This window comes from Ovis aries, chromosome 6 (assembly GCF_016772045.2).
Source record: "Ovis aries strain OAR_USU_Benz2616 breed Rambouillet chromosome 6, ARS-UI_Ramb_v3.0, whole genome shotgun sequence".
NCBI classification, from domain to species: domain Eukaryota; kingdom Metazoa; phylum Chordata; class Mammalia; order Artiodactyla; family Bovidae; genus Ovis; species Ovis aries.
In genome coordinates this window covers 59,279,062-59,294,010 of record NC_056059.1, presented here as the reverse complement: position 1 = coordinate 59,294,010, position 14,949 = coordinate 59,279,062, and the positions used below count along the sequence as shown (strand labels likewise).

The following is a 14,949-nucleotide window of genomic DNA, read 5'->3' as shown; positions in this document are numbered from 1 at the left end:
GTTGTAGCTGAGGAGTTACTTCAATTTAATAACTTAGATGTGGTAAAGGAACGTGTAGCAGCTTCTCCCCAGGGAAGCTGTCCGTGTTTTCTGTTACCACAGATGAGCATGTAAGTGCATCCTCAGTTTTGAGGTGTATCAGTCTACATTTTCTAATGAGAAAACATACTTGGGAGTAAATTGCCCATTTGGCACACAGTTTCGGCGGATGGAGGGAGGGGGTGTTGGCAGAACCCAGTTAAAACACCATTCACATTCCACAGTCCTTAAGTTGAATATAAATAATCAGCATAACCCAGTTTATTTGGAATGAATTACATTGAGAATTAAAACATCCAGTCATAATTTACTGACCTCAATTTCCAGAGGCTCTTTAAACACCGTAATTGCGATACTTCCATATATATCAGACTTAGTGGTGAAAGGGTTGTTAAACTGAACGTGGAGAATGCAATAATATACAAAGTAAACTACATTTTAAGATGTTCAAGTTTTGAAAGGTAAAAGATCTGTCAAAAGCTGCCAACAGTTCCTGACTCTTTATGGTTTTATTTTTTAATTAAATAAACATGTATTTGGTAATGCAGGATCTGTGTTGTGGCAAAGGCTCTTTAGATGTGGTATGTGGGTTCTAGTTCCCTGACCAGGGATTGAACCCAGACCCCCTGCTTTGGGGCATGGAATCTTAACCACTGGTCCATCAGGACAATCCCCATTTATTATTTTAAAATGAATTTAAGAAAAACCTGAAAGGTATAACTGAGAATGAGCTAGATTAAAATATGTACCTAGGGACTCATGGAGCTTCCCTGGTGGCTCAGATGGTAAAGCGTCTGCCTGCGGTGCAGGAGACCCGGGTTCGATCCCTGGGTTGGGACGATCCCCTGGAGAAGGAAATGGCAACCCACTCCAGTACTCTTGCCTGGAAAATTCCATGGACTGAGGAGCCTGGTAGGCTACAGTCCATGGGATCGCAAAGAGTCGGACTCGACTGAGTGACTTCAGTTTTCAGGGACTCATGTATGATGATGGCTTAAAGACTAGTAAAATTCCCAGGTGGCAAAAAAGGACAGCATTGAATTAGGGACTTTACTATTGATACCTTCTCTTCCCTGGTGGCTCAGATGGTAAAGCATCTGCAATGCAGGAGACTCCGTGAGATCCCCTGGAGAGAAGGGAAGGGCAACCCACTAGTATTCTTGCCTGGAGAACCCCATGGATGGACCATAGAGTTGCAAAGAGTGACTAACAGTTTTCACTTTGTGGCAAGGTGACAAGTTTAAAAGATACATTAAGCACTAAATGTAAAGACTTACAAACAATACAAGATAATCAAAACAGGACAGGAAAGCAAACATCTTAATTCCAAGTCTGTTTTTAGGACTGACTATGGATTTCTTTTTCAAAACCTTGGATGTTGATGAGTTGCTCAACTGATACTCTAGGATTAAAAAACTAGTTACTATAATCATGTATAGCCTCAAGCCTGATAATCAGATGAAAGTTGCTCAGTCGTGTCCGATATTTGTGACCCTTTGGACTGTAGGTCTCCAGGCCAGAATACTGGAGTGGGTAGCTGTCCCCTTCTCCAGTGGTTCTCAGAGAAATATAAAAAATCCTTGGAAAACAAAAGCTGCTAAGGTTGGAGGAAGGATGCAGTTGGAACAAGGAGACAAAAGCATCTAAAATTTTACTATCTGAATTGGCCAGCCAGAAAGAATATTGATGTCTTAACCACTTTTGCATTTGTTTGAATTGACCAATTGTGTTATTTTTATCTTTGAAACTTAATGCTGTTATCAATTAGTATCTCAGTTATGCAGGAAGTAAGCTTTCCTTTGACTCTGGAAGTCAGACTTCCAGAGGAGTAGACAATAGTTAAATATTGACTCACCTAAGGAAAGAATGGGTATAAATGGGTTTAGATTCAGGTTTTCTTCCAACATTTAGAATACAGTGAGTGAATGTTAAGAACAGAATTCAAAAAAGTCAAACTGCAAATTCTGTTTTAAGAATTTACTTAATCCTAGCTTCAAAGGTTGCAATGTAAGAATAGTTTACTCAGGCCACCAGTACTCTGAATTGTGTCCACAGTTGGGAGGTGCCTTCTACACCTTGAGAGGTCCATATGTGCTTGTGTTAGATCAGTGAAGGACTTCAGGGTCGAGAACAAGTCTCATGGGATAAATGGTAACTTGATAACGATAATATAAAAAAATCATATCTTAGAATGTTTGCTGCATCTGTCACCTAAGATTCAGGTGAGGAATAATACCAATTTGAAGGAAGTTGCTGTACTGTGAGGTTGAATGACCTCTGTCTTCACAGGCAGTTGGATCTAGTTGAATTTAATCTTTGTCCTCTGATGTTTACATGAGTTACTAGAAATTAAATGTTACTTTTTAAAAAGTCATCTGATAAAAGAGCTCATAAAATGAGATGTTTTATAAATGCTCAATTTTAATTTCTGTTGACAAAAGCTGAGGGATTGATGTGCTTCAGAGTTTATAATTGGCTATAGACAAATGATACTTAACCCTATTTTTTTCCATTTGAGAACCACCCTGACCAAAGGGGAAAGCACCTAAAAAGTGACAGAATTTTATCACTGACAATCTCCATGTGGAATCTTAACAGAGTTGTACTTTCAAAACAATTTCTTTTATCATAAGTAGCTACTGGTATGAATAGAGGAAAACTAGAGAATAATGATAGGAAACAGCTCATCAAACACCATGAGACAACATATCAGATAATCTTCATAGGCTTACTGTCGAGGGAAACCTTTACCTTAGATCCAAGAACTGAATTCACTGATGTCAACACCTTTTAAGGGAAAATTTGAACCATACAATGGAGACCAAGATTGTCATTACCTTGGCTATCACTAAATTCTCAAGTTGTCCTTTTTCTACGATATAGGTGTATCTTCTGTAAGTTACCAGTATATGGAACTGGAGTGAATTTTTAAACTTTTCCATCCTGCAGACAGAAATAAGATCAGCTTAGCTAAAAACTCTTTTGTGACCTTTCTTTAACGGTATGTGCTGTGAGTTCTTTGCTTTCCAAATTTTTCTTCTCTTTCGCTTATGAAAAATAGTAATTGATAACAGTAGAACCAGAGTGGAGAAGAAACAACATCCAAAGAATATCAGCGGTTTCTTCTGCACAAGAAGTAAGCAGACAATACATTCTGTGTTTCTTTGAGCCTGACTGCATCTAGGACTACTGTTCTCAGAAAGGAAGCCATTGTTGCTGATCAGTTTGTTGTAAAACTGGATTGAGGATTTAGCTTTGAAATCGGGTGTGAAGAATCCAAATCTGGGTCTAGATTTTTCTTCAGTCAGTTTGAATACATAATAGCCTTTGATTTTGATTTTATCAATCAGGTATGCTGAAAAATACCAAAAATAAACATTATTAATCACATGTGAACTATTAGATATCCTTGAGAATTTAGTTTTCATTGAAAACAGTCTAAAACTCATGCTCATAAAACATTTTCATTAAAGGTTTTTTGACATTCTTTTATCAAATTTTTAAAGATTGAATTAAAACATATCTATAATCATACCAAAACACCCGCAGGAAACTCAGACTTAAGAACTGTAGCCATAAAGGTCAAAGGACTTAACTGTCAACTTGTTCACAGTGTTAACAGAAAAATTTTGCTTATTTACCTTGATTCCGGAGCTCAGACGTGAGATAACGGCCCAATAACTGCACTTAGTTTCCCCAGCCACTCACTCTGGCTCGCCTACTCAATTCTTTTATACCTTCTGTCAACAAACTTACAGCACCTCCTCTGTTGGAATCATCTTTGACTACTCTCATACACACATCCAATCCTGTTGACTACCTTCAAAACACATCCAGAACCTATCCACTTCTCACTATCTCCACTCTTAATTGGAGAAGGAAATGGCATCTCACTCCAGGACTCTTGCCTGGAAAATTCCATGGATGGAGGAACCTCGTAGGCTACAGTCCATGGGGTCCGCAAAGAGTCGGACTCGACTGAGCGACTTCACTTTCACCACTCTTAATTAACTTGACCCAGTCCACCATTATCCTTACCCAGACCAGTGCAATTCTCCCTATATCAATTCTTGCTCCTTTAGAGTGTTGTTCACAAAAGAGCAGCAATTCTTTTGGTGTGGGTTGGATCTTGTTAACCTGTTTAAAACCTAGAACCTTCCTATCCCTGAGAGTAAGCTACAAGTTTTTACGACGGCCTTTTTCTAAGCCCATAATAGACTATCATTAATGAGCCTGTTCCCCCTCATTCTTTGGTTCATATTACCTGGGAATGTCATATATTTCAAGGGAAATGGCCCTCGAACCTCACCTTTCAAAGCCTCCTGAATGTATTTCTCTAAGTAGTATTTTCGGAGCTCATCATTTTCCAGAGACTGGTCATCGATGCCACTGGCCGTGATGTAAACATCCATGTCTCCATAGTTCCTCCGGATCCACTTCAGCACCCTGCGCTCTCCCCAGGGCATCACGGCCAGGCGGGTGGGGGAGCTCAGGCAGGTGATGTCCTGCAGAAACTGGATGTCCCTGTCTGTGTCGTAGGTGCTGCCGTTCTGGCGCTCGTGCATCACGAACCTGGTGGTGAAGTGGTTCAGGGCGTAGAAGTCCGCAGTGCCCTTGACCAGCCTCCTCTCCTCCTCAGTAAACTGAGGCAGCGTGGAGCGTGCGAGCCCTTGCCTATTCTTGAAGGCGACGTACTCTCTCATGGCCAGTGGGTAGTCCCCCGTCTTGAAAAGGGGTTCTGCAAACCAGGCGATTTGGAACTGGAGGAAGCGTTCGGCCGCCTTCCAGTGCGAGTCCGCGTAGGGATTGGCGGGCTCGGCCCAATCCGAGTGCAGAGACAGCGACAGGGCCCCGCGCTGCACAGGCCTGTACTGCCGGTCGTAGAGGTGCCAGGCCAGGGCGTGGGCAATCAGCAGGTGGTGGGCTGCCCAGTAGGTGTCGTTACTAGACTGCTCGTAGATGTCACTCAGTCGGTTAGGCTCGTTGATAGTGATCCAGAGCTTCACCAGGTCCCCCAGCTCCCGGAAGCACAGGTCGGCGTAGTCCTGGAAGGCCTCGGCCGTGGACCGGTTCAGCCACCCTCCGCTGTGCAGCAGAGGCCCAGGGAGGCCTAGGTGGGTGTGGGTCGGATAGTACAGCGTGACCATTGAGGAGATGTTGAGCTTCAGCCCCTCGCTGACCACACACCTGTAGTACCTCAAAGCCTGTCTGTTAGCCATGGACAGGTTGCCAGTGGGAAGGATTGAGGGCCAGTCCAGAGCAAACCGATAGTGGGTCACTTTCATTCTTGCTAACATCTCAAGCTGTCTTTTGATGCTGACAAAATCCGTGCATTGAGCTGGCCTTGTTTTCAGCCTCACTCCTTCCACTCGATGCAACAGTCTGTTGCCCGTCACATTCCACACATACAGATGAGGATCGCTGAACTGTGGGGAGGAAGCCACCGCCTCAGGCTGTGAAAGCAAGCACATACAGGCAGGCAGAATCTTAGCATGCATCCTCTAAGAGAAGTGTGTGTTAGTCACTCAGTCATGTCCAACTCTTTTGCAACCCCATGGACTGTAGCCCCCAGGGCTGGAAGTGAGTTGCTATTTCCTCCTCCAGGGGCTCTTTCTGACCCAGGAATGGAACCTGGGTCTCCTCTATTGCATTCGGATTCTTTACTATCTGAGCCACTTCAGACCTTCAGACCAGAAAGGAAGAGCCTGATCTTATTTTGCCTCTCGCAATAGAGAAAATAAATGATGCACATGTCCTTCAGAACAACCTATGTCTTCCTGCTTTTTTCCTGTGGATGTCAGCAAAAAAGGCCTGATGGATTATCCTCCCTCCAGGCCCTTGAAATTTACCAGGGAGACAGGAAAATGTAGAGAAAGAACCACACCTAGGGCTTGGCTTGCAAAACAATTTGTCTTTCAGAAAACAGGATGTTTTCCAGTTCCTGGGTCCTAAAAACCAGGTAATATGGGGTTGGGAGTGGGGGTGTGTGTGGGGGCGGTTCTCATGTAATTCTGTTCAAATGCATCAGGAAATTGGCTTGGTTCTCAGTTAAAAGGAACCACAAAAGATGGACCTTCCAAACCTGTCACAAATTAAAGGCAAATTAGCATTCCAGTTGTGGAGGATTTCACTGAGATTAGCATTCGGGGTTAGAGGGGGCTGGTGGACCCCAGCCACAGTTCCTAAAATAGGCCAGTGGGAAGGATCAGGAAATGACCCCTTGTGTTTGCTTAATGCGGCTAACACATTCCAGTTGAAAAATCCAAGTGATGTCACACGTCCATCATTCAGTTCTCCCCTTCCCATGTGCCTGTGAGAACACAGCATTTATTCCTCCAAAGGGAGGATTCTAAACACGCTCCTTATATAAGGTAATGAAGTGTGAAAGAAGAGAACCCTAAAATAATCCCTAGAATCTCTTGAATCCATTCTCTGCCCCTCCACTAAGCAGAGAGCCCTGGACTCCTGCTCTGGTTCTGTCCCTTTAAAAGCCAGGCTTGACAACTCTGTTTAGTGACAGAGCAATCTCACCCACCTCACAGGTGTACTGTGAGAAGTCTGTGACTCTGGGCAATTGCTCTGTCAACTCTAAAGCACTCTACAAACATAAGGTACTTATGACTTGGGTTTAGTTCTCCCTGCAATTATCGCCTGTTAGGCCCTTGAGTCTAAATTAAAACAGAAAAGGGCTTAAGAAAAACAAGTTCAAGATTAATAAGAAAAAGTGAAAGTTCTGTTCTTGTTTTAATGTGCTTTTTCTTCCCATGACTGAATTTAACTGCACCTGGAAATCAATGGTAATTAGCCTTTGGTAAATATTTTCCCTCTAATTGTTTTCTCATGTGTCATCTTTCATAGTCTAATTATAAAATCATATCATTGCCCACTTGCCATCTGCCAACTAGCTATCTAGAACATTAAACGGAGAGAACATTGATCATGTGAGCATGAAGCTAAATCTGTATATAATTATTTGAGTAAAATCCTTAGCCTAGATAGCCAGTTTCAGTGTTTTGAAACCTCAGAGCATCATGGTATTGAAAGGGTATTTATTTACAAAGGGCAATCTTACAGTAAGGTAAGGTACAATGAAATGAAAATCTGTTTTACTTTTTAAAATCTCCAGAAAGCATTAGTCTTAGCAACTGTGTGATTAATCTGCTAAGAGAAATAGTTAAAGTATTGCACTCTGACCTCAGCCCCAGCTCCCAGAGCTTGGTTCTAAAGTTCTTTCTTCCACTAATAGGATCCTGGACTCCTTGGAAAAATGGCTGTTTTCAGGTCTGGTTCAGGAAAGGAATGAGGGGATCCTGGTGAATATTGCACCAGAAAAATAAGAACATACTTAAAAACTGGAAAGGAAATGTCAAAAAGACATAAAAACAGCTTGAAAGAGTCCCATATGCCAAATTTGAGATAATTTGAGCATCAAAAGTTCCAGTGAATCAGTGACAACAATGAATTATAACTGAGTTAATTCACTCATTAAACAATGTGTTTAATTCACTTAATAAATACAGAAGAAATAATCTAATTAGAAATTAGCCATTTTGCAATCTACAAAGTAAAAACTAATTCAGGCAAGGTTCATAAATCAATGTTAAGAGCATTGGTTGAATGCTGTTGAGAAATAGGATATTTATACAGTCTTAAAATATCACCATCAGATTAATTCTTAATTACAAATGGAAAAGGACCTTTCAGTTAAGAGATCTAGCAAATGCCACATCAAGAAATCTGGTGACTGCTACTTCAACTAGTGTCTCCAGTAATGAAAGAAACTGACTTTATGTGCCTCCTATGGGCTGGAAGAAGCACAAGCTGGAATCAAGATTGCCGGGAGAAATATCAATAGCCTCAGATATGCAGATGACACCACCCTTATGGCAGAAAGTGAAGAAGAACTAAAGAGCCTCTTGATGAAAGTGAAAGAGGAGAGTGGAAAAGTTGGCTTAAAGCTCAACATTCAGAAAACTAAGATCATGGCATCTAGTCCCATCATTTCATGGCAAATAGATGGGGAAACAGTGGAAACAGTGTCAGACTTTAATTTTCTGGACTCCAGAATAACTGCAGATGGTGATTGCAGCCATGAAATTAAAAGACGCTTACTCCTTGGAAGGAACGTTATAACCAACCTAGATAGCATATTAAAAACCAGAGACATTACTTTGTCAACAAAGGTCCGTCTAGTCAAGGCTATGGTTTTTCCAGTGGTCATGTATGGATGTGAGAGTTGGACTATAAAGAAAGCTGAGCGCCCAAGAATTGATGCTTTTGAACTGTGCTGTTGGAGAAGACTCTTGAGAGTCCCTTGGACTGCGAGGAGATCCAGCTAGTCCATTCTAAAGGAAATCAGTCCCGGGTGTTCATTGGTAGGACTGATTTTGAAGCTGCAACACCAATACTTTGGCCACCTGATGCGAAGAGCTGAATCATTTGAAAAGACCCTGATGCTGGGAAAGATTGAGGGCAGGAGAAGGGGACGACAGAGGATGAGATGGTTGGATGGCATCACTGACTCAATGGACATGGGTTTGGGTGGACTCCAGGAGGTGGAGATGGACAGGGAGGCCTGGCGTGCTGCAATTCATGGAGTTGCAGAGTCGGACATGACTGAGCAACTAAACTGAACTGAATATGATGTATTGGAAAATACACAACAGCATCTATGTAGTATTATTTCTAGAAACACTTAACTGAATCTAATAAAGAAACAGAAATCCATGCTTGTAGACATTTTACAAGCAACTGGGATGTCCCTGGTGGCTCAGTGGTTAAGATTTCACCTTCCAACGCAGGAGGTGTGGGTTGAGGAGCTAAGATCCCACATGCCTCCTGGTCAAAAAAAAAAAAAAAAAAACATAAAGCAGAAGCAATATTGTAACAAATATGATAAAAATTAAAAAAAGAAAAAGTCCCACATTCTACAAAGCAACTGGCCTGAACTCTTCAAAACTATCAATACCATGAGATTAGGGGGATTTCTCTCAATTAAAGAAGCTAAAGATACACATAAGGCCCAGATGCTGGGGAAGGCATAGTAGTATTTTTTAAATGTTATTTTCATTTTGTAGTCTTCCTATAGAGCCCATCTACTCTTGCCTGCCCATCATCTATTCATACAACCTTTGGCTGAGTTTTCAAAAAGCATCCAAATTTTTCTTGGTAAAGCATTTATCCTCATTCCTTAAGTGCAAGTGAAGCTGACTCCTCAGTGGGCTCCAGGTGTGAGCAAGAAGCCCAGGTCTGATTGATCACAGCATTGCTTTCCCCTGACCAAGTGATCAGCTCTTGGTCCTCAGAGCGGACTGACAGTCATAGTGTCAGTTACTGGAGAGCAGATGGGTGTTCACATGAAGCAGGAACTTGCAGGTTGGGTTATGTACAAACTGGAACTCCTGTCTCTCCTGGGGCCTGTTGTTGCTGGTTCTAGACTTTGCAAAACATAAACCTACTTGAAGTGGTAGGGAAAAGATGCCTGTGCCATGTGGAAGAGGAGAGACATACTGGGTAAGTACGTGCCTCTCCGGGGGTCACAAACTGAAGGTGAGTCACTGTGTTTATATCACTCCCTATATCTTTCTTCCTTTTATCACTCCTGGGCCTTTCCTAAAGTTTTGTTTAAATACTGATAGGGGTTGAGATTCATAACTCACGGTTTCGGCCCTTTTGTCTAGTTGTATCCCTTGCACATCTTGTTTTTCCATAAGCTTCTAGAATACAAGTACTATGAGGTCTCATAGCATAATGGTCAGAGACAGACAAATCAGGGTAGGTTGGACAAGTTATGTAACCTTTCTAAGCTTCGATTTCTTTGCCTATAATATGAACGTTTTGTGATTAAGTATACTGAATGCACATACATTCAGAAGTTAAGTGCTTGGAACATAGTAGGAGCTTCAAAAATAGTTTCAGAAAAATTATTTCAGAAAGAGCATCGTGCATCTGAGAACTTGAAAATAGCTTGCTACAGTTGTGCCACTATTTGTTACCTTAGGCAAGTCACTTTCTAGTATTAATTGACAGGCCTTACCTTCCTTAGCTATAAAATGAAAGATTTGGTATAGGCTCACCTGGGTCTAAAAGTTGACCTTTTTCATACACTACGCACTGAGCACTTACTGTGTATCTGAAACTGCTCTAGTAAGGCATCTAGCAGGCAGTAAAGCCTCAAACCTCTCCACCGTCTCGCAGAGAAAGTTTGCATTCTAGTAGGAGAAACAGGTGATCAGTAAGGAAAATGTGTAAAGCGGTTACCAGAGGATAGCAGTGAGGAAAATGAGATACTGATTGAAGGGTACAAACTTCCAGTTATAAGATGAACATGTTCTGGGGGTCTATTATACAGGATGGTGACTATAGCTAATAATATTGTATTGTATACTTGAAAGTTGCTAAGAAGATCTTAAATTTTCTTACCATAAAAAAAAGATCTTAAATTTTCTTGCCTGTGATGGTATGGAAGTGATAGCTAATGCCATAGTGGCAATGTTTTTGCAATGAAAAATGTATCAAATCAACACATTGTACACCTCAAACTTACACGATGTTGTATGTCAATTATATCTCGATAAAGCTGGAGAAAAAAGGAAAATGTGTAAAACATAGTATGGTAGATGTGATGAATGCTATATAAGAAAATAAAGCAGGAAGGGAGAATAAGCAGTGATAGTGATGAAGTTATGCTGTTTAGAGTAGAGGGAAGCCTTATTGAGAGGTTGACATTTGAGTTACATTTGAGGAAGGTGAAGAATGAGGCAAGTCAGGAGGCCCCATTGGGGTATAAAGACCTCATAAGGCAAATGACCCAAATTTATCATAAATCACTTAAATGAAGGGCCACTAGTAATTTGCTTCTGGCAAAACAAAAATCTAGGGAATTCCCTGGTGGTCCAGTGGCTAAGACTCCATGCTTTCATTGCCGAGGGTGTGGGTTCAATCCTTGGTCCGGAAACAGATTCTACATGCTACATGGTGCAGCCAACAAATTAAAAGAAAAAAACTGTAAAATTTGTTTCCTGTAATTTTGATACTACTGACAAATGGCTGTCACAAAAATGACTGGAAGATCTCTCTAGACTATATGCAACTTGAGGGCAGTATGAAAAGCTCTCAGTAAGCATGAATTCTTCCCTTCCTCTCTGTTCTTTCCCCAATGTCCCTTATAACCCCCAAGTAATCATGGTATTTGATATTATCTGACAGCTGTTTCTTAGATGTCATTGAGTAAAATGAAAGGGAATACTGTGTATTATTTGGAGTTGGTGATGGACAGGGAGGCCTGGCGTGCTGCATTTCATGGGGTCGCAAAGAGTCGGACACGACTGAGCGACTGAACTGAACTGATAGTTAAATTTGTGGAGCTTCCTAGGTGGCGCTAGTGGTAAACAGCTTGCCTGCCAATACAGGAGACAAAAGAGATGCATGTTTGATCCCTGGATCAGGGAAGAACCCCTGGAGGAGGGCATGGCAACCCACTGCAGTATTCTTGCCTGGAAAATTGCATGGACAGAGCGTGGTGGACTACAGTCCATAGGGGAGCAAAGGGTCAGACACAACTTCGTGACTTAGCATGCATGCATAGTTAGTTTGAAAGTAGCCACTTACCTTAAGGACAGATTCAGTGACACCCCAGGAGAAATCACAGGGAAACTGACCCTGCACATCTGGTGTGGACTCTTTCACAGTGAAACCATTTTCTTGAATGATCTGTTTATAGTAATGTGCTGAAGACTTGGGCTTTCTTTCTTTTTGTTTACTATTAAAATCCACATAAAATAATCCTCGGCGAGTGGTGTAAGCATCCTGCCATTCAAAGCCATCCAGGAGGGACCAGGCTGTGTAACCAAACACTTGTATTTCATCAAACTTGATTGCTGTACAGAAAGACAAAAGCAGATGTTCAGAGGCCTAAACACTCTGGTTCATGTTTAGGGCTTCACAAATGACATGCCAGGGGCAGCATATTGTGAAACCAACCTTTTGCCTAATTTTCAGGCCCATTATATCAACTAGGAATTTTATTTTATTTATTTTTTTGAATTTTATTTTTATATTTGAAAACGGGCAGTTATTTTCAACTAGAATGGTCTTCCCAAGTGAACAACACAGTTTAAAATATTCCTTGTCAGGGAACTAAGATCCCGCGTGGGGCACCACGTGGCCAAAAAATAAATACATAAAATAAAAATAAAATATTCATGAGACTTAACTTAGTGTGCAAATCTGTGTCAGAGTGCATGGTAATTTCCAGAACCCTTTGGGACCAATGCAGATGCCAGCTTTGACCAAGAGTTTCTCATTTCAAGCTTGGGTGGTTTCCCATTTTTGGACAAACTGTCTTTTATGAAACAATCCTCAGGGACTGAGACATCAGCTTTGAGAATGAACATATGTGAATGCAGATTTAAGGAGGAGACAGAAGCACAGTGATGTAAGAGAACAAGAATGACTGGGCCCAGGGGCAAGAGGGGAGAGGGCTTGCTCTATTGTGCTCCTGGGCGGGGCTCTTGGGCAGGTTTCTCGACCTCAGTTTTCTCATTAGTAAAAACAGAGGATTGAAAAAGATGAGCTTTCAGAAATTTTCTAGCTCTAAATTTAACAACATTTAGGAATTAGATAAAAATTAAATATGCAATAAAAACAACAATGGTTCAATCAAAACATGAACCTTTGTTCTTAAAAGCTTTCATTTTCTCACGGAAATGTCTCCTTTCTGCACTTTGGGGGTTTTATCACAGAATTTCTTTTCCTAAAAGGGAGAATTGATGTCAAGAGATTCTAATGAGATAAATGTTTCAACAGGCCCTGGGTCTTGTGCTTTAGTGTCATAGGGCCCTGTGAAAGGAGGAATGGTAATGCCTAGGGAGTGATACCACCTCTGCCCAGGCGCTATGGGCAGAGTTCTCTGCTCTGGAGGCCCCCATGTGCACGAGCCCTGGGGCTGGGCCTGGCACAGCTCTGTTCCATGCGATCCTCCTGCAGGTTAGAACACTAGTGTCTTGCTCTCCCTGGGGACCTTCCCTGAACACTCTCTACAGAACCGGGGATTTTTTTCTCAAAGTTTGTGACTTTTGTTTTGGCCACTCCATGCAGTTTGCCATGATCTTAATTCCCTGACCAGGGATCGAATCCATGCTTTGGCAGTGAAAGCACGAAGTCCAAACCACTGAATCCCCAGGACATTCCCTTCAAGCTTGTGACTTCTAAAGAGAGCTATAGAGTTGTAGAAAGAGCCACCGAGAATTCCTTTATATGGGAGAGAAATGGAGCCCAACTCTGTAGGGGACAGAACCATCATAATCAAAGCTCGTCTTCTGCTCCATTATTTCTTTCTTTTTTTTTTTTTTTTCCAAAGAAAGCTCCATTATTTCAATCAGCCACCTGCAGATGTCACTCCCTGAGTAATGGAAAAGGAATGAGAGGATGAGCAGGGCTTAGAGAAATATCCAGGAACAATAGAAATTGTTCAGCTTAGCCATTCACGGCTCATTCCCGGTATTCAGACTTTTCATCATCGAGTCATGTAATAGAGTAAAAGGACCACAATCAAGAAAAGCTTTCAGCATCTTAAAACTGTTGAACTTTGGACATGTCTCCTTTAGCACTGGTGGCTCACATGGTAAAAAATCTGCCTGCAATACAAGAGATCCAGGTTCAATCCCTTGGTCAGGAAGATCCCCTGGAGAAGGGAATGGCAACCCACTCCAGTACTCTTTCCTGGAGAATTCCATGGACAGAGGAGCCTGGTGGGTTACAGACCATGGGGTTGCACAGAGTTGGACACAACTGAGCGACTAACACTTTCTTTTCATTTTCCTTTAGTATTATGTTCTTTTTGAAGGAATGAAGCAGCACCTTGTTGAAAATTAGGATGTATCTACAACCTAAAATTATTCTGCTTTCAAACTCATTTATAAAGGACATGAAACTGAAAAAAAAGGGGACATGAGAGTAACATAAAATTCTGTCATCACTGCACAATAGAAAAGTCCAACAATACCAGCAACCTAGTCAAAGGTGACCTTAAATATCCTATAGCAAAAGTATTCAAAACAGTTTTTTTTTAATTGAGCTAATGTACGACCAACCTTGAAGAACCTGGTTGAGGAAGTTCTTCATCATGTAGATGGCTGTGGTATCCTCTGTTTTTACGTGACTGTCCATGAACCAGCCATTCTCAGTAATCAAGATTCGGGGATTGCCATATTCCAGTTTAATCCAGTTTAGCACATCTCTTAAATTGAGTGACACGTTTTGTCCCAGTTTAGCCATAGTGTTGGGGGGCTTGAAATTGTTGGGTCCAAAGGAAAAGGCAAAGAAGTCAGCTGTGCCCCTCACCTCATTCTTCTCTGCTTCAGAGAAACGAGGTAGAATGGAGAGCAACTGCTTTCTCATCACTTCTGGATAGTCGCCATCCCTGTGGATAGGGTTGGCAAACCACCCGAGCACGGAAACCATGGATTGCTGGCACTTGAGTATATCCATTGTATTTTCTGATCTGTTTGGTTCAATCCAATGGGATCCCAATGTGATTGACAGCTGACCCTTCTGATGTGGGCGGAAATTTCTGTTGTAGTTATGCCAAACTTTCGAATGAGCCTAGTAATAAGAAAATATTGTTAATCTTTATTGCTGTTACTCACAAGGTTGTGACTTGGCTGGTAGAAGGTATTTTCATGGATAAATTAATGAATTGCTGGGTGATGGAGGGGAAAGCTGCCAGAGAACTCTGATAACTACGGAGTCTGCACTCTGTTCACTTCCTCCGCGCTTCCAACTTAAAGGCTCCCCTGTAAGATCACCGAGGGGCAGGCAGAGAGCCCTTGTCCAAGCTCCATCTTACTTTTTCTCTCTCTGTCTCCCTTCCAGGCCTTCTTGGGGCTGCATGCAGGTGAGATACTATGT

General features: G+C 41.8%; 1 protein-coding gene and 1 non-coding gene across 2 annotated transcripts in view; one reads left to right on the top strand and one right to left on the bottom strand.

Moving 5' to 3' along the window:
- Window positions 1–271: 271 nt before the first annotated feature.
- The window catches only part of KLB (klotho beta), a 33,829-nt gene continuing 19,151 nt past the window's right edge, over window positions 272–14,949 (bottom strand). The window contains exons 2-5 of the mRNA XM_004010055.6: window positions 14,133–14,643; window positions 11,650–11,918; window positions 4,349–5,492; window positions 272–3,394 (exon numbers count right to left, since the gene is read on the bottom strand). Of these exons, the coding sequence (XP_004010104.4) occupies window positions 3,006–3,394; window positions 4,349–5,492; window positions 11,650–11,918; window positions 14,133–14,643 (2,313 nt within the window). The 3' untranslated portion in view covers window positions 272–3,005. The remainder of the gene's footprint in view (window positions 3,395–4,348; window positions 5,493–11,649; window positions 11,919–14,132; window positions 14,644–14,949) is intronic.
- Window positions 807–878, top strand: TRNAR-GCG (transfer RNA arginine (anticodon GCG)). The gene has a single exon. It is a non-coding gene; the product is annotated as a tRNA-Arg (tRNA).